General features: G+C 33.7%; 4 protein-coding genes across 7 annotated transcripts; 2 read left to right on the top strand and 2 right to left on the bottom strand.

Annotated features, from left to right (window-relative positions):
* Window positions 1–101: 101 nt before the first annotated feature.
* LOC149717482 (uncharacterized) lies at window positions 102–6531 on the top strand. Of its 3 annotated transcripts, XM_089838891.1 has the most exons (10): window positions 102–240; window positions 495–612; window positions 700–875; window positions 944–1142; window positions 1223–1598; window positions 1659–4491; window positions 4569–4685; window positions 4744–4869; window positions 4943–5085; window positions 5149–6531. In XM_089838891.1, the coding sequence occupies exons 1-10, from the start codon at window positions 190–192 to the stop codon at window positions 5237–5239; spliced, it is 4230 nt and encodes a 1409-aa protein (XP_089695017.1). In that variant the 5' UTR covers window positions 102–189; the 3' UTR covers window positions 5240–6531. The 3 variants fall into 3 exon arrangements, with proteins under 3 accessions (XP_089695017.1, XP_089695015.1, XP_089695016.1); XM_089838889.1 differs by having other exon boundaries at window positions 1223–4491; XM_089838890.1 differs by lacking the exon at window positions 102–240 and having other exon boundaries at window positions 468–612; window positions 1223–4491.
* A 160-nt stretch (window positions 6532–6691) lies between these two features.
* Window positions 6692–13643, top strand: Gpat4 (Glycerol-3-phosphate acyltransferase 4). Of its 2 annotated transcripts, XM_089838901.1 has the most exons (13): window positions 6692–6892; window positions 8289–8406; window positions 8908–9044; window positions 9119–9161; window positions 9255–9309; window positions 9431–9496; window positions 9575–9649; window positions 10140–10145; window positions 10358–10447; window positions 10541–10634; window positions 10726–10983; window positions 11074–11202; window positions 11619–13643. In XM_089838901.1, exons 1-13 carry the CDS (start codon window positions 6761–6763, stop codon window positions 11823–11825), a joined length of 1410 nt encoding a protein of 469 aa, XP_089695027.1. In that variant the 5' UTR covers window positions 6692–6760; the 3' UTR covers window positions 11826–13643. The 2 variants fall into 2 exon arrangements, with proteins under 2 accessions (XP_089695027.1, XP_089695028.1); XM_089838902.1 differs by lacking the exon at window positions 10140–10145 and having other exon boundaries at window positions 6696–6892.
* Window positions 13644–13927: 284 nt separating this feature from the next.
* LOC149717480 (choline/ethanolamine transporter flvcr2a-like) lies at window positions 13928–15991 on the bottom strand. The gene is made up of 5 exons (XM_089839000.1): window positions 15899–15991; window positions 15716–15823; window positions 14720–14825; window positions 14546–14657; window positions 13928–14179 (listed from the first exon to the last, which is right to left on the bottom strand). The coding sequence occupies exons 1-5, from the start codon at window positions 15976–15978 to the stop codon at window positions 14067–14069; spliced, it is 519 nt and encodes a 172-aa protein (XP_089695126.1). The 5' UTR covers window positions 15979–15991; the 3' UTR covers window positions 13928–14066.
* A 40-nt stretch (window positions 15992–16031) lies between these two features.
* On the bottom strand, window positions 16032–20386 carry LOC149717479 (choline/ethanolamine transporter FLVCR1-like). The gene is made up of 5 exons (XM_089834685.1): window positions 20157–20386; window positions 17639–18147; window positions 17407–17545; window positions 16368–16529; window positions 16032–16138 (listed from the first exon to the last, which is right to left on the bottom strand). The coding sequence occupies exons 2-5, from the start codon at window positions 18134–18136 to the stop codon at window positions 16032–16034; spliced, it is 906 nt and encodes a 301-aa protein (XP_089690811.1). The 5' UTR covers window positions 18137–18147; window positions 20157–20386.
* Between the last annotated feature and the right edge of the window lie 493 nt (window positions 20387–20879).

Here is a 20879-nt window from a genome sequence, read left to right as displayed (position 1 = left end):
ACACGGCGACTACTTGTTGAAGTTGGAAGTACTTGCGTAAATAGATTTTTACTACCCACCCTCTTTTTACTGTGTATTATAAAATGGCGCTTGATAGACGAGATACGTGTTACGTATTTTGTTCTGTAAATGTCGGATGTGTTTTAGGTCAATTTTGACGATAAATTAAACACCAGTACACTATTTTTAATGATAGATAATTACATTATCATTTGCAACGGTAAAATTGTTAGGAAAAAGGTAAATATTACCAGTAAATTACTAGTATTTACGTGTAAATATTGAAAGTTACCAAGGCCTCCTTATTTTACCAAGCTTTTTAGTATTATTGTACTATTTATTACTTTATTTTATATCAACGATGTATTACAATTTTGTAGCTACGTTTAATGAGTCCATTCCATTCCTTTAAAACCCTTCATTTATTCTTTTACCAAACCAGAAATCCACTTGCATGCTCCTAAAACATGGCTTTGCGTTTAACGTTTGACAAGGTGCCTGTAGAAGACCAATCAGCCGATTACTTGAATAATGTTATTGATCCCCGAACTGATTTTAGACCTAGGTCTAATCCAGATCCGGATAACGGACCCAAAGATTACGATATAGAGAGTAAGATTTGATTTATCTAGAACGCCAAGACGTTCTTCAAGAGAGTACGGTTTTTGAAATACCGTTTTATTCTCCATTCTCCGCTAGATAATGACACTTATCCAGTTTTGGATCAAGTAGTCAGGGAAGATAACATGCATAATGGTGCTAAAGGCCAAGGATTGGTTGATGGGTTAAGTAAAAACGATCCTATTGAGCTGGATAATCAATTGTTTAGCTATGAATCACCATCAGATTCGTCTTACCCAACAATTTCATTTCCCGTACGTTGACTTTATTGTTTTGAGGTTCATAAGGTTTAAATTTCCCTGATAAATTATGACTTCCTAAGGTGGCATTTTTCCTAAATCGCAATTGCCCCGATATTGTTGAAAAGGCAAATTTGACTCTACTCGAATCTAGAAGCGATACTCCCACCAGTTCCTTAAAATCTACCGAATCCACATCTGACTCTAGTTTAAACCCACCGTCTCCTTTGAAATCTATGGCTGCGTCTTCCCAAAGCTTTGCTCTTCAACAGAGTTTTATTGGTATAGTACCGACCTTTTATTGAATACTACTCCGTTTTCGTAAAAATACCGTATTTCTAAAAGGGTTGGGTTTTATTTAGGGACGCGGCCAACCACAGTGCCAAAACAAGTTCATTTATCATTGACAAATAATAATAAGAAATCTTCCTCGCCTCAAATTATAACCGCTACTATTGAAAAAGAAAATAGTAATTTATCAAAAAACGCTAATTCCAATACGGGTAAAGTATCGGATAATAATCACCATCAAGCTGAGAAAGAGATTCAACGCGTAAATAGCGTTGATTCGGCTTCGTCGTCTTCGAGTCGGTCGTCTTTCAGTAGCTCAAATCGCAAGAGCTTCCTTTTGTTGACAAATTATAAAACGCAAATTGTAGGAACGCACAAAAGCACGACGCAAAGAGAAGATATCGATATTTTAAATAACTTAGAAGTAGAAAGAAACAACCGTAAAGGGTACGTGACCAAAACTGGCGCGCCTATTAACAACTCAGAAATGTGGTCTTCCAACTATAGCCAAATGAAATACGATAGTTTCGACACTATTTCCAACTATTCGGACGCCTTTGAAACGGAATCAAACTTTTCAAACGCCAGCGGAATCGAAGACGAAATGCACCAAGTGAAGCAAATGCTTGTTAAAGTGCCTAATGAGGCTTACCCCTATGCAACTAACTATTCCAGACATAATACCTATCAATATAAAACGGCGCTTCCCAAAACAACGCAGCACAGAGGCACTCAAACTAGCGGGACCGCGCTTCCTCCCACGGTTTGCCAAGAACCGGAGCCAAAATCAAAGTTGCCAGATGTTGAAACGGAGGAGAAAAAAGCTCATTTTGAAGTCCTAAGACAAAAAACCAATTTGGAAGAACAAGCGAATGCCTTAAAGTTAGAATTAGAAAATGTAACTAAGGAAAAATTTAAACTTCAAGCTTCGGTTAGTTCGTTGGAAGCTAAGGTTTCGTCATTATCTTTGGAAGTTGAAACTTCCAATCAAGAGAAAGAAACCGTCTCCAAGGAACTGAAAAACCTAACCAAGGAATATCAACAATGGAAAGATGTTTTGGGCGAGTATCAAGGCGTTATCGACACGAAAATAAACGAAATTAAATCTCTCAAGGAAGATTTGGCAACTGCCGAGATACAGGGGGATAAATTATCCGTCTCTTTGGAAGAAAATAAGGTCGACTTGGAAGCCAAAGATGGTGCCATTCAAGGGTTAAAAAGGAAGATAGCCGAACTTCACGTTGAATCGCAAACCCTTCTCAATGATAAAATTCAACTACAGAACGATATCTCGAGTTTGAAATCCGAAAAAGTGACTCTTCAAAAATCTAAAGAGTGGTACATAAGTCAACTACACGCTTCGCAAGAGAACAAAAACGACTTGCACCGTGAACTGATCAATTTGCAATCGGAATACGCCAAAGCTTTCGTTATTATAGAGCAATCGAGGTCAGAGATTACTAGGTTGAGCCAAGAACTTCACGAATGTCGAGCTAAAACCGTCAAGGAGAAAGAAATGTTGATGAAACATTTAGAGAACATCGAAGCTGATATGTTGGAAAGAGAAGCTCTCTTCATTCAAATCGAGAAAGATAAGGGTAACGCCGAAGACTTGATCTCGAATAGAATGAAAAAGATTGAAGAGGAACAAACAAAAATGACCAATTTGAAATTAAAGGTGTCCGAGTTGGAGTTTAGTTACAACACCGCTCTGAAGGAAAATAATGACATGAAGAAAATGTGTCAAACGCTGGAGACCGAAAATGGAAGTTTATTGACGCAGTTGGTTCTTCTCAAACAGAAACTAACCGAAAATGATATTCAAAATAATAAACTAACCGAAGATAAGAAAAACAATGAAAAAATGTTAGCTCTCTTGGAAATGCAACTAAAACGGGAAAGTCTAGCTCTGTCTGAAATGAAGCAAGAGAAAACCGCTAAAGAAATTGCACTCGCCGCTGCAAACTCCGAGAAACACGAAGTTAATGAAGCTTTGAAGGTGGTTCAGGAAAATCTATGTAGTTTGGAGAATAACTTTAAACAAATGAGAACCGAGTTGCAGAATAAAGGAGCGAGATTGGAACATTTGAAGAATGAAAATATCAAATTGGAGGAGTCGTTGCAATTGTTGGAGAAGCAACTCTTGCATCAAAAACTTTCTTTTCAAGAACAATCTTCCAGGAACATTCAGAGTTCGGATATTTACATCGATGACTTGAATAAACAAATATCGGATTTGAATAAAGTCATTAACACTGTTAAAAATGATTTAAGAAATGCTGAAAAAACTAATTTGAAATTGGAAAGCGAAAATCAATCGTTGCTTTCAAAGTTGAAAGATGATAAATCCAACATTCCCTCAATTTCAAATGTTTCAACTCAGACTATTGTCTTCGAAACTCCGGAGATAACCAGAGATAGGGTCCAAAATTACGAACCGGAAGTTTATAAGCTGCAATCCCTGATGGAAACGAACGAAGCTTTGTACAGAAACAAAATCAGAGCCTACGAATCCAATATCAAAGTTTTGACGCGTAAACTCAAAGAAGTTATGAAAGAATCTAAGAAAAAATCCGTACTCTTGGCTAATAGCAACTTATTGGAAGCCAACGGACATTTAACTTTCTCTAATTGCTCCGTTTCGGTTCAAACCGAAATTAGAATGATAGACGAAGAGTCTTCTCTAACCGACGTTGAAAAAATGATGCAAAAATACAAAGAGAGGTCGGAGTACTTAGAGAAAATGTCAACCCAACCGTGCCTTAAATGCGAAGAAAAGGAGAAACAATTCGAAGAGGTTGAAAAGACAATTTTGAATTTGGAAAAGGAAAATGGTCAGTTGAAAGGAATCACCGGAAGTTTCGATAGCGTCAAACTGCAAGTTGAATACCTCGAAAGTAGTTTAATGGAAAAGGACGCCAAAGTTGCTGCTATGGATAAACAAATGGAGGATTTGAATAAACGAAGGAACAAAACTATTTCCGATTTGGAAGACAAATCAAAAGGATTAGAAGACAGTCTCCAAAAAGAAAAGTCGGTAGCTAAGGACTTGCGTTACCAAATTTTTCAAGAGAAGAGGGAGGTGAAACGTTTGAAACACGAAATGTCAACTCAACAAACACGATTGGACCAAGCCACTAACGAGATTGAAAATCTTAAAATGGCGCTGCAAAATTCGCGCGTAGAGTTGGATAAAGTTTTAGAAGAGAAATTACGCATTCAAGGAGATTTACTGCATCAACAGAATATCGTCAAACAAAACGCTTTGCAGTTTAAACAATTAGGAGATGAATTGAAAGATGTACAGGGTAGAGATCCGGCTTTAGCCGAACAGATGAAGGTGCGAATTAAGATTTTAATTTTAAATCTAGTCGAGTTTAATAATAATAAAACTCCGTGAAATTGAAAATGTTTTAGGCCTTGAGTTGGCACTTGAAAGAAAAGAACCAAGAGCTCTCTTGTCTTAAAAAACAACTGGAGGTTGTTGAGGAACGATGCAAAAATGAAAAAGATAATACCAATAAGCAGCTACAAGTAAATAAACAAATTTGTTTCTCTGAAGGGAAATTATTTACTTACGATCATGTTACAGAGCACAGAGGAAGAGTTGGTTAAAATAAAAGACGAATTAAACGCAGTTAGAAAGGAGAAATTTGCATTGCAAAGTAGCGTTTCTGAATTGAAAGGGGCCCTAAGATCAAGCATAGAAATAGCCAAAGTATTTACAATTATTGTTGTAGTATATTTTTTGAGAGACGTCGAAAGGGTTAAGTTTATAAATTATTTGACAGAGTCTCCGGGCGCAAATTATTGAAAATAACGCCAGTACTTCAAAAGCTGGGTTGAATGTACAAATTCCCGAATCTCCCGCGCCTTATGACGAATCCTTTATTAATAATCTTTTGAAACAAAGCATGGCTAAACCAGAGTGCAGGTAAAAACATTTTAATTTCTCCTGAAATAATTCCTGGAGTTAAGCCTTTTTCTTCGATTTTAGACCACTAAGCAACTTGCAAGCTTGTTTAAATTCCTTAAAACAAGAAATGTCCGTTCTTCAAACTGAAATTGAAAAAAGGGCAAATGTTTAAGAATTATAAACCCATTGCCCAAAAAACAAACAAATAAACAAAAAACTTTCAACGTAAACGTAACTTAATGATACTATCTAGTCACCCCAGAGCCTATATATATGTTGCTAACTAACTTAGAAATTTAATTAATATTTCCTTTCCTCCTGAAGCCCCTTCGTTAAAGAAATTTACTAATTTAGTTAATAACAAATGACATTAAATAATAATAATTAATGAGGAGTTAAAGTCAATGAGGTTAATTTTGATATATTTAAAAAAACAAACAAAAGAGACTAAATAATTTTTTATTTCTTTCATTTGGAGTGTTTTAAATCTAAATGAATTAATTATCAGAATAATTAATAATTTTCATCGCTCACAAATGAAAAAATGATATATTCTTGGCTTTAACTCTTCCTCTCTCGTATATATGCCAAACTATAAATAGTTTTACTCACTCAAAACTAAAAGAAACAATTAAATTTAAGTATAAAAAAAAATAAATTATATATTGTTTAACTACAATAACCAAATTAAATTAAATATTAAACGTGACAAAGATGGTGAAAAAAATATATATATATAAATTTACGATAGATTGTGATATAATGGATAACAAAGTGACTTTAAGATAGATTTCTCTATTTAAGATCGTAAAAACATTTTGCTAGCTTTAAAACAAAGTAACAAAAATAATATCTTATATAATTATAATTCAAAATTTATTTTTTCACTACTATGAAAAATACTAGGTGTTCTTTCATTATTTTTTCCTACCATTTTTCATCTATACATTTTATTTAATATATCTATTACATTCTTCCCCTTTTAGCCATGTCAATTAATTTTTATCTAGTCCTTTTAGCTACACCTCCATTTTTTGTTTAACGTATTTAATCAAACTCCCCTTTATTTTAAGCACTGTGCCTTCCTATAAAAGTTTTTATTGTAAATCTATTAAATGTTTAACTAACTGTGTATATACAGGGATATGGGAATCGGGTCATAGGCTATTTATTTAAAATATTTGACTTACGGCGCCAGTACTAAAACAAAACACAGTACTTATAATAACTGTTTTTTGGTTTTTTTAAGTTTGTCTGTCTGTCTCTATCTCACGCTTCAAACTTCTGATATAAATCTATAAATATAAATTTTGTTAATGATGCACTCAATTTGGGCCCAAAAATCTTATCTTTGTTAGCTTGAATTTGTTTTGTTTTTTTAATAAGAAAGATTCGGGTTGATAAAGGTTGTGAAGACCAAATTGCGTTTTGAAGAAAATAAAGATGATTAATATACTGAAAAAATTCATGTTTCAAACTTTAGTTTTAGGCTTAACACTGGCAGCACGCGGCGTTAATAATTTTAAAAATTTTGCGGCCTTTTAAAGCTTAGTTTTCATTGGCTGCCGTATGTATAGACGCGCCATCTCCCGCCAAATTTAAGCGTGCCCTTTGACATCGCGCACTCATCTGCTCCGGTGTTCCATTAAAGATTTCGTCATTAGTGTAGATTTGATCCTCGAACGGGGAAGTCATGATTTGTCTCGCTTGTATTATAGCGATTCTTTTTATCAGTTCTTTCGCGTTTATTGTAGTTATAGCCGCGTTTGGTAAGGAAGTAGGACTAAGGAAGAAATATATCAAAGTTTTACTTCAAATATTCGAGGTAAGGTTTCCATTATTGTCAAAATTCGCTAAGCCTTGGCTATATATTTTCACGCCGCTCGCCTTAGAGGGATAGGGTAGTAATCGAACGATTTCCTAAAGGAGAAAAACTGTCATCTTCAGTTCTTGACCCATTTATTACAGGAGGAATTATTTTTAATATGACATAAATAGAATTAACGTGTTTTCCGTGTAAGATTAGTTTCGCTTAAGATTGTAAGGTAGCGTTTTGAAACCTTGGGAAAAATAATTCCACCAATCAATGCCATGCATGATTTCAGTGCATATGCAATCATTTAAACAAAACGCCCGTGTTTTATGCATTAATAATTGACCTTAATTCAGTGTAGTGCAGTATATTGTGTTGTTTTCAATGTTAGTCAGAGGTCGCCTTGATTTCTGAACTTCCCCTTTTGTTACCCAGCACTTTTGAACTTATAAATAAGGAAAGTTTTCCTGTTAAATTGCTGTGTTATTAATATTGTCAAGTGGTCATACAAGCGTAAAGTTTAATCGTTATACGTGGCTGTTGCACGATGTTTTATTAAAGTTAGGTTTTTATTAGATATGAATAATCATAAAAACTTGAATTTATTTATTCGAATTTATAATAGCGTAATTATAAAGGGATTATAAGGAAATGCACTCAATATGACACTGAAAATTAATAGCTTCTCATTAATTATGCGTTGTTCAATGTTTATCTCATTTTCCTAAATATTATAATTTGCTATAACTAGCACTTCTTAATACCCAATTTTGAATAAATTTTCTTTGGTGAAAATAAAAGGAAATAAAAACATTTATGGAAAAAATAAGCTATTCGATTGCCTGGAATTTGTTAGCCTTGAAAAATCTCTTATCGCTCTACTATCAAGAATTTTTTGCTTTGTCTAATGAATATTAAACACGCTGTTGCACTGCACTTTCAGCATTAATAATATCAGTAAATTATATCCATACGTTTTGGTTAACGTTAAAGATTCTTATTGGCCAAGCTTTTAATCAGCACTCATTAAAAAATGCTGAATAATTTTTTACCAGCTCCAAAATTAAGACGCCAACCTTGGAAATATAAAATAAATTCTTGGTTATGTGGTTAAAAATTCTTTTTGTTTTGCGAATAATTCGTCCAACTTTTTCCCGTTTCAATCTACTAAATCTTTGTTAAAATTTTGACAAATTTTCGCATTTTGTAGCAAATATCCCCTAACTCAATTTTAGTAAATAGGAAAAAAAGAAAAGAAAACGATTTGTTTGATAGCGTGAAGTGGAATGGTTAGATTACAAGGAAAGAATTTACAGAACTTAGAATCATTCAAGCTTGGCTTCTATATTATATTGCCTTTATTGAGTTTTAAAAGCTGATATTTTATGTATTTCAAAAACAAAAAAAGTTCGGAAAAGAGAGAATCGCCAAAGCGGAAGAAAGATTAAAAAGGGATATAGACTATGAAGATATCCAGTTATTGGATACCAACGAAGATAATGATATCAGGATTAAAAAAACCTCTGGTAGGCATACATTTAAATATGTTAAAAGTAATATGCTAGCTAATTATAACTGTTTACCAGCAAAGGGTTGTCACGGGTCAAGAAACACGGGTCAAGTCCAGTGATTTTGTGACAACCCTTGGGACTATTTAGCTTCATAAGTTTATAAGATGTTACATAAGTATGACACTACATATACATCGTAATGCTAGAGACTTACAGCTCGAGGTAGTTCGAGAGCGACAAGCGAGAATTGAAGGCCTACACTCGGATGATGGTTAATTTTGCAGGTCTTCCATCTTCCTATTTAGTCTGTTTAGACCTTTGACAGCGCCTCATTAGGCGTTGCTTTACTAGAATCTAATCTATGACCTACCTCACTCACTTCATGACAAGCTCCAGTTTGTAACCAGTGACAAACTTATGGAAAATATCTTATGAACTTATATTAGCTCGCATTAATTATTATATCCAATGGCAATTATAATAATATCATCTCTCATTATTTTTGCCAAAACAAAGTTATCAGCAGAGAAGCTCCAAAACTTTTACCACAATTCGACAAACTTGCCCCCATACCTCGAAATAGGTCTTATAACACATTACAACAAGAGTTTCGATTAGACGATGCCATGGATTTTATAAAAGCCGGTGTAGAAGTGCGTAACCTTCCTTCCTTCAATTTTGTGTCAAACATTGACCCTAACCTCGATGTATTATTGTTCATTGTTAGGCCATAATTGAAGACGAAGTTACTCAGCGATTTGCTGCTGAAGGTACTTGTTTTAACTTGTTGTAAATTATAAATACATGTACATCGCAAGCCAATAATATTACAACAAAAATGTGTGTGTGTGTGAAATTTTCAGAACTTCCTTCGTGGAACCTTTTGACTAGAACGAATAAGAACTATCATTATATAAGGTACTGAATATCCAGGTATTATGGTTTCTACCATCTTAGGGTTAATGGTAATTACCTCAAATTCGATACTTATTACCTTTCTCCCCCTTTCCCCCAATACCTTTCTTTATATTTTTTAAAGTATGAGATTAACGATAGTATGGGGTATAGGCTGTATCATACGTTATCTCATTCTAATGCCATTGAGGTTTGTGCATATTTTTACCAATTATAAACATTTTTAATGAGGTTGGTAATGATTTAAATGAAAGAATATCTTCTTTAGAGTGTGTTTAACCGTTTTCGGTGTTGGATGGATGGTTTTTTGTACCGGCATTGTCGGTTTTGTTCCAGAATCACGGTAATTATACCAGGGTTTCTTTTTTAACTTTCTTGAATTCCGCTGACCTTTAGCCTTTACGTGGGTTTAAATTTGAACCACTTGTGTAAAAAAAATAAGTGTTTCATGAAGTTGCTGAGTTGTTTTGAGTCAATTGTGAGATTTGAGATAAAAAACGTTTTTTTTTTTACCGCTCTTCTAATTTATTATGACGCATTTTATAAAGTGATAACTAACTGCGTACTCTAAAGATAAAGATAAGTTTTAATTATCTACCGTAACGGTATTGATCAACTAGCCTTGGGGGTTATATTTATAAATCTTTTATCTACTATAAAAAAAGGTTGTCTGGAATTCAGATCTAATTAGTAATTAGTAATTAGGTTAAGCTTAAATTCTCTCTATTTTTCTTCCAATTCTTTTTCTTATATACCCTTTTTTCCTTCACTATTTACTTCCGTTCCTGATATACAAACACAAAATAAACTCCTTTTCATTTACGGAAATTAAGTGTTAGGTAAATACGCATGTTCTGTTCAATGCGTAACGTTCAAATATTCTTTAGTTTTTTGTCTCTGCGTGTAGTCAAAAGCATGCTAGGTCTCGAAGTTGAATTGAATCTCTGTTACTATGTAAACTGATTAAAATATCAGTTTGTCGGCACCTTTTCGTTACTGACATTTTCTTTTCTTTCTCTCTCTCTTTCTCTAAAAAACCTTTCGACTGTAGGTTAAAACGATGGCTTTATCATCGAGTCAGCGTTATGTGTTTTAGAATTCTAGCAAGAGCGTTATCAGCTGTCGTTACTTATCATAATGTGTAAGGGTTTTTTCCATAGTACTTCGATTTGATTTGATTTGATTTTATGATATGTCGTTTTCTAAGGATTCATTTTTCTTTTACTTAAAATAGAGAAAATATGGCAAAAGGTGGTGGAATTTGCGTAGCCAATCATACATCACCTATTGATGTTGTTATTTTATCCAGCGATAATTCCTACGCCTTGGTATATTTAAAAATAGGCCTAATTTGGTCTAATTTTTCGATGGAGTGTTGAATATATTTGTTTTTCTTCTTCTGGGGGTTTTTTTGCGTAGGTGGGTCAAAGTCAGGGTGGTTTCCTCGGGGTCCTTCAAAGAGCACTTGCCCGAGCTACGTCTCACATTTGGTTCGAAAGGTCCGAGATGAAAGACAGAGCTTTGGTGGCTAAAAGACTCAAGGATCACGTGGAAGATCCTGATAAACTACCTATTTTAATATTTCCCGAAGGAACTTGCATAAATAATACCTCCGTAATGATGTTTAAAAAGGGTAGTTTCGAAGTAGGGGGTAAAATTTACCCTGCAGCCATAAAAGTAATTATTTATTAATTGGAGCTGCCTTAATTAGTTTACCCGCCTGAAATTAAAATTAAAATTTTTATTTTTGTCTTGGAAAATCTAAAGTACGATCCAAGATTTGGTGATCCATTCTGGAATAGTAGCAAACAAGGATATATGCACTATCTTTTAATGATGATGACCAGTTGGGCTATTGTCTGTGATGTTTGGTATTTGCCTGCCATGACCATTAAGGTACTGAACGTTAAAATGATGAATTACAGCCCAAAGTGACCATTCTTTCCAATTTCCGATATTCTTTCCATAATTTCAACAATTTCCCGACATACTACCATAATTTCAACAATTTCCCGACATACTACCATAATTTCAACAATTTCCCGACATACTACCATAATTTCAACAATTTCCCGACATACTACCATAATTTCAACAATTTCCCGATATTCTTTCCATTCTTCCCAATTTCCGATATTCCTTCTGTAATTCTAACAATTTCCCAAAATTTAAGGAACTTATAATAATACATACTAGTTTCCTTTCCTTTCCTTTCCTTGGACAGTGGTCACCATACATAATCCACAATCAATGACATCCCAATTTTAATTCTTTGAATGTTTCTTTTTCTTCCCAATTTATTCCCATTAAAGGAAGGCGAAAATGCGGCCGATTTTGCAGGTCGGGTTAAATCAGAGATCGCCAAGAGGGGAGGGTTAGTTGATTTGGTGTGGGATGGACAATTAAAACGAATGGAAGTCAAACGAGAATGGAAAGAGCAACAACAAATACAATACAGTAAAAAGATCCTAGGGAGTTCGACTAATAACGATACGAACGAAACAACGAAAGAAAACTAGTTAGCGTACAAAAAAAAGGGGGGGGGACAATATAAACCTGCGTCGTGTTCCAGCTATCTGGTCTGGCCATTAGCAATCAAATAGGTGTCATATATACCAAAAAAGAAGAAGAAACCAATTAGGCCTCATTGTTAATTAATTAATTAGTTAATCGTTGTTAATTTTTATTTTAATCTGAAACGTTTCCCCCTTTCCCTTTAATTGGTAATTCATTTCGTTCCAATTACAACAACAAAAAAATTTATGCATAAATGGATTCGTATTTTTTCATATCTAGTGAAGAGTGTAAGTGTAAAACGAAGTTACCAGAAAAGTGTGATAGTTTTACTCTACGCTACCCTACTAAAGGTGCACAATATAGAGAAAATATATATTATTTTAACAAAGAAAGTTTGTTACCGAAAACTTTACGATTACGAACGTGGGTAAAAGAAATAGGGTCACAACGCGAGACATACATAAATCGAGAATAGACTATATACCGATATGATAAGAATTATATTAGGCAAAATTAACATGTGTGTAAGGTTGGGGGGGGGGGTAATTAATATAAGAGATGTCTAATTAGTTAATTTTCTATTCTTGAATTACACGAAATGAGGTAATGAAATTTCGTATTTCAGTCGCCTATTCTTGTCAATATTATTATTTTTGTTTGTTTTGTGTTACTGTTTATAGGAACGCGATTAAATTAAATTGTACTAATGACAATTTTAATTTAATTGCGTTATTTAAATATCAAAGAGTAACGTACGTACGTAACATTCCTATCGAGAAGAATCTGTAAAGATTAATTGTTACGATGATTTCTTGTCACCAAAGATATTCAATAATTCCTAGTTTAATATAATTATTTTGTTAGAGAAAAGTTTAAATTAGATTAGTTTAAAATATAGGGGTTTAATTATTATAATTATTATTTTTAAGCGATCATATCAGGGGGTCATTTAAATCTTAATTTATTTAATTTCATTGTATTTTTTTTTTTGTTCTTTTTTTTCATGAATTAACGAAGTACAATATTTTTCATTAATTCTTCATAAGTGTATGCCTAGTTCTTCCAAGTTAATTTGCAATAATTCTCTTAATTGTAATAATAATTAAGTCGTATATATATATATTTTTAGAGAACTTGCAAAAAAAAAAAAAAAAAGATTTACCCCAAACCATGAAATAATTAATAATTCTAACGAAACACTTTTAATTCCATATGCAAATAATTTATATGGCATTTATTTCATAATAATAATAATGATATAACACAATTTGGTAATTAAAATCAAATTAATTACCGAAATTAACTAATACTGGTAATTGAAATGAAATTAATTACCGAATTTAACTAATACTAGTAATTAAAATGAAATTACTGAAATTAACTAATGCTGGTAATTAATATCAATTAATTTCCAAAATTAACTAATGCTGGTAATTAATATCAATTAATTTCCAAAATTAACTAATGCTGGTAATTAAAATGGAATTAATTACTTAAATTGAAAGACACCTGTAATTTTTAAATATTACCACTAATTTCTCTCTTTATTCCCTTTCACCAACTAACATTAATAATTAATCCCAACCAACCATTCAGCTTTGTTGTAAATACCACGGTGCCATAATTATACTCCAGTTTATAATTAAGATTCGAGATTTTATCACCGATAATTAAAAAAAAATAAAAAATAAAACCAATGGAAAGCAAACTAAAAATGAAAACCGCGGGTTTTTCTCTTTATGTTAATACACAATAGTTGGCTGTGTTAAAAAAACGTATCTTTGTTTTTGCAAAGAGAAATAAAAATACGTAAAACATGATTTTTCATATAATCTTTTCGCAAATCTTATATATATATAAACGTTTGAGTAGGAATACATACAGAATATTGGAATCGTTGTGCACCCATATTTCCCATGTTTTGTGGGTCGGGCTTGAGCACAATCCGTCACGTGTCTTAACGTCTTTAACTGTGATTTAATTGGTTGGTAGGTGGGAGATAGATTATTCGCGAGGTAAAATTCTTCATATATTGCAGAAGTCCATAACCCCCCCCCCACCCTCGCAACTCGGAGATGTTGACGGTAAACAAAAGGTGTAAACAAAATAAATCGGTTTTATTTTATGCGAATGAAAGCATGAGTAAAGTATACAATAAAGTGAAATGATTTAAAAAAATAAGGAGCGATCTTGTGACATCATGGTAGTTCAGTAAAACTTAGTTAAAAACAATTTAAATTAATTTACATGTGTTGAGAAGAGACTGGCCCGGTAATTGTTTCTCCCGTAGCGCGAAGATTATCTTCATCTCGAGATTCATTAGCGGCTAACCGTCGGAAATCGGTTTTCACAAGGGCTGAATTAATAATTAAGCAAATTAATTCATTTATAGCCGCTTAGCGTGATGCAAATTGCATAGGAGCGTAAGTTCATAAGATAGGTTCCATAAGTTTGTCACTGGTTACAAACTGGAGCTTGTCATGAAGTGACGTAGGTCATAGATTGTCGTAAAGTGACGCCTGGTGAGGCGCTTTCAAAGGCTAATTAGTACAGACTAAATATTAAGATGAACTGTAAAATTAACCGAGTGTAGGACTTCAATTCTCGCTTGTCGTTCTCGAACCTATCTCTCAGTTAAGTCTCAAGCATTACGAAGTATAGGAAGTGCATACTTATGGAACATATCTTATGAACTTATGGTACGAGGTATTAAAGTACATACCAGTACAAATACAGGCTAGTAAGGCAACGCCAATGAAGACCAAATTAGTGTAAAGAATTCCCACATTCGGTACCATCCAGGCGCACAAATATATAAGAGGAATCGAAATAACCTAGTAATAATTTGCTTAATGTAGTTATAATCAATGACACACTGAGTTTCAAGGATACTTACGTTTCCGGAGCAACTAATTAATCCGGATGGTAATAACTCTGGTAATGGATATGTTAATTCCACAGCTAACTCGAATCCCACAGCTGGGTAACCGGCCATGAAGAAACTGTAAAGTCGTTTAAAGATTGGTTCTAAAAAACTACTATTCCCCATTTCCCCCTATTTCTGATCATTAAATTTAACTTTAAGCTTAAGTTAATTTTTTATCTTCCAAGCTACTCAAAGACTACAATATGTTCGTTAATTTGCTATTAAATATTTCGTCTTCCAAGGCACTCAAAGACTACAGTATATTTATTGATTTGTAATGTCTTTAAGCATCTTTCTTGGTTCACACCAGGGATAAATTTAATTTTAGAAGCAGGAATGGAGAAGGTTAGCATTTACTTCAGTCCGACTCATAGCCCAGTATATAGCCCCTCCCTCCAACACGTAACGAAACGTTTAAATTATCTTATTGGCTCACTTAAACTACGTTTTGATGACGTTGCTGACGGGGACTGCGAAAAATACGTAATTCCTTTTTACCTCTGTCGCTATGACCCGCCTCTTCTTTCATACCCCTCCGTCCCGTGGAAGAGTGTCCGGGACTTTGAAGCTCTCCCAGATTACTCTGTTGAATCTGTTCACCATTCCTACTTCTAAAATTAAATCTATCTCTGTTCACACCAAAAACATCCCAAGGGGAATTTATTTATTTATTGCGTGAAGTTATGCAGTACCTCAAAAACGTATACTTAAATTTGGAACCCTCTGGTTTAATAATAGGTCTTGAATAAAATAATTAGGTTTAATTACAGACACAGCTATGTGCGGGACAATTGTCAAAACCACATGCTGTAATAATTTAAGGTTGCTATTGTCATTATTAGGTTTTAAAAGAATTAATTGACCAAAAACTAGTATTTCATATTGTCATATTATAATTTTACGACCTTGAATAGACCTATATTGTTTTGAAACTAAATTAAGCGTAACATTAATGATTAAACTTACCCGGCGCATGCGCAAGCGACGTAAAGCGTCTTGATGTTGAGGTAAAGTGACGCTGTCACGAAGGACAAACTCAGTAACACTCCTAAACAAACGAAAAGAGACATCCTCCTAGAAATTAGAAGCGTAGTTACTAATTAGTCCCCGTTCTGTATCTATCCCCAATGGGTGTGATATTAACTTTACTTGTATTTATGTGTTTTATCTAAAATAATTCCGAAGATGATACCACCTGGTAAACCGCACATGACTAGAAGTAAACCCATTACACCTACAGCCTTATTTTCGCCCTACAGAACAATTTTAATTCATACGTTAATTAGTCCCTAATTAAGGGTAAAACCTTAAGTAATCTTACTGGAAATTGCGTCAAAACAATCTGGTTTAAAGTTGTGTTTACCGTAATCCCGAGTGAAAATATAAAACCTGTAAAATAAAGACAAAGTCGCACGTGGCATTAGTTGTTGCACGAATTTCCCGCATTTTCTGAAAGTTTTAAGGCGCCAAAACCTAAATTTCCCGCCATTTTAGCGCGGCTAAGCCTTTTTTTTTTAGATTTTTTTTAGATAAAACCTAATTTTAACTTAAATTTTAACAATGTACAGTACGAGTATTAATCTGTCTTCAGTAGCGTGTAAAATAAACTTGAAATTACCGGAAGAGAGCATTTGCAGAACGAAATTTCCATTTGTAAAAATTTCTTTCAGTTGTTTTCCCAATTCTTTCGATGGTGAGATATCTTTCTTTTCTTCTTCTTTGCTGGTCCGAAGCAAAGCTTGCGCTTGACTCGGAGGATGCTTCGGTGATCCACGAAACCCTTTATCATTCCATAAAGAATTTAATTTAAAAATAAAATACCACAACTTAATGTCAACATCTTTTAAAATTGAAATTCACGCATCAATTCATTCCCACCCCCTCATCTCTACCCACGTGGATGAGTAGAACGTGCTAGTGAAAATATGACCTTGAATTTCAAGGGTGCTACTAAATTCTATATTCTTATTCAACGAGACAGGTGATGTGAAGAGGAAGTCCTTTACCAAACTCGTCTACATGATCTAAACCTACCCAGCGTCTTCAACCCTTTTTCGTGATTTCGTAAAGTTAACCTTAGATGAATCCCAAATTATTATAATACTATATTCCACGAAAAAACCCGTTCGTCACAAGAATCTCCCCGGATTTTCTAATAAATTGGTATCATTATATTTTAGTTTAATGGTTATAATATTTATATCTTGGGGAAAGAAGCCAGATATTTATTTTACGCACGTAAATTTTGTAAGTTGTACAAGATGTAAACTATGTGCGTTTTATTTTTCTCTCCCTAATCTGGTCGTAGTTGAAGGGGAATTTTATTCTTTAATTGTAGTTTAATTAATCTGTTACTATTTAAATTAACTAAGAAAGCTCTATTTTTTGAGCTAAAAACCCATTGCAAGGACAATTTTATAAATTTACCGTTGGGGGTTATTTTCATAAAACGATTTTTTTTTTCTTTTTTTACTGACCGATTAGAGTTAAAAGACAAGAGATTGAAGCCAATTTTATCTTTAATTATAGTTTAATTAATCTGTTACTATTTGAATTAACTAAAAAGCTATTTTTGCGCTAAAAACCCATTTCAAGGACAAGATAATAAATTTACCGTTGGAAATTATTTTTGTAAAACGAATTATTTTTTTACTGACCAATTAGAGTTAAAAGACAAGATAATGAAGCGACTCCCGCCAATCCATAGGTGAAATATGAAAGCTGTTCATGCAGTTCACCATTGTTTTTACTGTTAACAACTAACGGTGGGATGACGCAACTCAAACCAATACCAATCTGTCCAAAAACAACAACAACAAATAAAAACTTTAAAGTTTAAAGTCCAATTTGAAAAATAAAATTGAATGAACGTATATACAATATACATACCATATTACAAAATACTCCAACTGAACACGCTCTGGATACTTCGTTAGGTCCGAACCAAACACAAGCCACTCTGGGCGAAATGGTCAAGAAACATACTTGACTCAACCCGACAAATATTTGACCGACTAGAATGACCCAAAAATGGTCAACGGCTAAACTACCCCGTAGTGACCAGTATCCGACGGTTACTCCAATTACTCCGCACGTAACGCCAAACCTTAACCCGACTCTCTCGAACATGGCCACCGATGGTAAGAACGCCACAACGAAAGATAAGGACATGATCATGTTTGTCCAGTTGACATCGGACGGGCTTATTCCGTAGTAACCTTCGATGACGTCTGATATAATGGGGTAGGCCGAAAAGGTCAAAGTTGAAACGATGGTATCCATCCCGAAGATGAACAACATCAGAAAACGGAGCTTGGATACTTGGACCGACGGTTCAACGTGGGGCCCACCACCTCCATTGGGTAATGACTGCTTTTCGACTTCCATGGTCCAGGCTACTGTCGGGTTAATTATAAATGTGGGACATTTTAGGGCATGATCGTTTCTTCGAAATTGTACCGGTTTTCTTGGCGTGAAGCGAATACCTCAATTTGGAATTTAATCTATCTAGATTTAAGACTACCTAACACACTCGTAACTGAACTGTTTTCATTGACTTTGATTCTTTAAATTCAAGGGCAATAACTTAAAAATTCGAGGGATTGTGATCGCGTCAATTTTAACTGTTAAATAAAGATCAAAAAGAAGGGTTACTTTATTTTTTGAGAGCAATAATATTTTATAAGGGAGAGATAAATGGTACGAAACATTTTCTTTCCCATTCAACAGTAGTATTATCTGTTGTTGGATATTACGGTCTTAGTTTGTCCCAAAATTCTCATTGAAATACCTGTTTTACAATGAGATTTTTGGCACAAACTAAGAAGGGATTTCTATAGCTTTTCTTTCTCGTGAAAGGTCAATAAACATTTTTAAATCCATCAGTTTAAATCTACTCACTATATTCTGGACCAACTTTAAAATGCGGGAATCTCTTCTCTGGCGCGTTGTATTTATACTATATCCCGACCGAGTCCAACAAAAAAACGGAAAGTTCACACTCACTCACTGATGGGGTGACGTACTCTATTGTTACCGGTTGTTAGATCGGGTATCCCATTGTATAACTAATAGACACTTAAAATTTTCCCAAAAGAAGATCCGTGGGTACTTCACCCTAGTACACGCCTAAAACACTTTTGACTTTTCACGTTTTGCTAGAGAAGTTTGTTAACATTTATCTTTACATTTATTTTAATATACAGTGTGTTTCTGATAAGTCTGCATCCATAAATTAAGGGGGATGTTAATTCTTTGGGAAATCGGTTTTGAGTCGAAAATGTAACTTCTATCTATGACATTTTGTTTGCCCTAAGGGACACTGTTTTCAAGTTATTATATGATGGAGTGTTTTGGGGATGACCCCTTAATTAAATTAGAAATCATTATCTAAATCAGTTTCTTAATTATATTTAATTAAGGGGTCACCCCTAAAATACTCTGTACAATCATAACTCGAAAACAGTGTCCCTTATTGCACAAATGGAGATAGAAGTTACATTTTCGACTCAAAATCGATTTCCCAAAGAACATCCCCCCCTTGATTTATGGCTGCAGACTTATCAGAAACACCCTGTATGTTGGGTAAATTTTATTTTTAAACTGGCTATCTCGTCATTAACAAATCCGTTGTCTATGATTAGATAATCATAGGTATGATTATGTTTTGTTCCTCGTGACCTTATATTTATACAAAAGAAAGCGATACCATAGCCGTGAATATTATCGAAATAAAAGTTCCGCAGGAATTAGAGCAATGAAAATGACTTTCGATGTTTTTTTTTATTATTATTATAATCAATTAACATTGTTCTAATGACCGATATACCATGATCTATTAGATTAGGTAATGAAATAGTGAACTATTAATTGTCAATTAATATTTGTGGGTCATAACCATTGGAGTATTTTAATTAGTTTTTGACCATCTACGAAATGAGCTTGTTTTAATATATAATTTATTTTTAGTATTTTTTTATGGCAAAAGGGTTCAGATATAATTTTTCTTATTCAGTGTTCAGCTCGAGGGGTCGGCCACTCAGTGTAATCGGTGTACATGGCTGTACTTAATCTTTAAAACCCCTGCGCTTGACAGTGCAAAAATGATTAAACCTAATCCATAATCGGTGTACAGGGAATTAGACAGTGATTAGCCCCTCGATTCAGCTAGAATTTTCGTTTCGTTTTTTTTATTCGTAAAAAGGATAACAATTTCAAGTATTGTCTTTAATATTTTATCAATAGACAGATCCGATAATAATTATATTATATCCTCTTTTCAATTAAAATAATTATTATACAAGCATACCCCTTTAATTTAAATTAAATATACCTTCAATTAAATAAATTTTACTTCCGAGTCTTTCCTATTACCTACTTTAAATAATGTCTAAAATATGTGACTTACCTAATATATATCGAAGCCGAACTTGCGTGTAGTGAAATATTTAGGAAAACAAATCTTAAATTAAACTTTATATTTCATCCGTAATTTTTAATGTGAAACTTCAATTTTAAAAAGTAACCCTTTTATTACAAAACTTTTTAATCTATTTTAATCTATTCTTTTTTTAAGTATATGATTTTAAAATATGTCGAAATAGAATCACAGTACAAAACACGAGCGCACGCGCCTGACGTCGTACAAATTCCAAATGAAAGTGAAATGGGTTCTGCAGCTGGGAAAGAAAGGGAGAGAGATAGGGTACAAGAGAAAGACACTTACTTATTACACTCGACTAGCTAGCAAGCTAGCTAATTGCGAGGGGTGGTCACCTCGATCGTGGTTGTCTGTACTATAATAGAATTAGGCGTGAAACACCACAAGTTTCTCACTGAGAGTGGTTAGACCCTCGACTTGTTGATATCCCTTAAATATAATAACATTGAATATATATTTTTTTCTTTCTTCTCGGATGGACGATTTTCAATAACACAATAAATTTCTGTCGCGCCCAGTTAAATAATCACACTAAAAGTAAAATTAAATAAAATAAACTTTAATGTAGGTACACATAAAAAATACAACCACAGTTGTACCTCCTCGATTATGTTGCACTAGGCCTACTAACCACGAACTACATCTCCGGTGTTGTGGATTATACAATGGCAAAACATTAAAGGGTTGACA

This window comes from Phalangium opilio, unplaced genomic scaffold, assembly GCF_054372755.1.
Source record: "Phalangium opilio isolate 3A_F unplaced genomic scaffold, DU_Popi_V2 ptg000003l_1, whole genome shotgun sequence".
Taxonomy (NCBI): domain Eukaryota; kingdom Metazoa; phylum Arthropoda; class Arachnida; order Opiliones; family Phalangiidae; genus Phalangium; species Phalangium opilio.
This window is presented reverse-complemented; position numbering and strand designations above follow the sequence as displayed.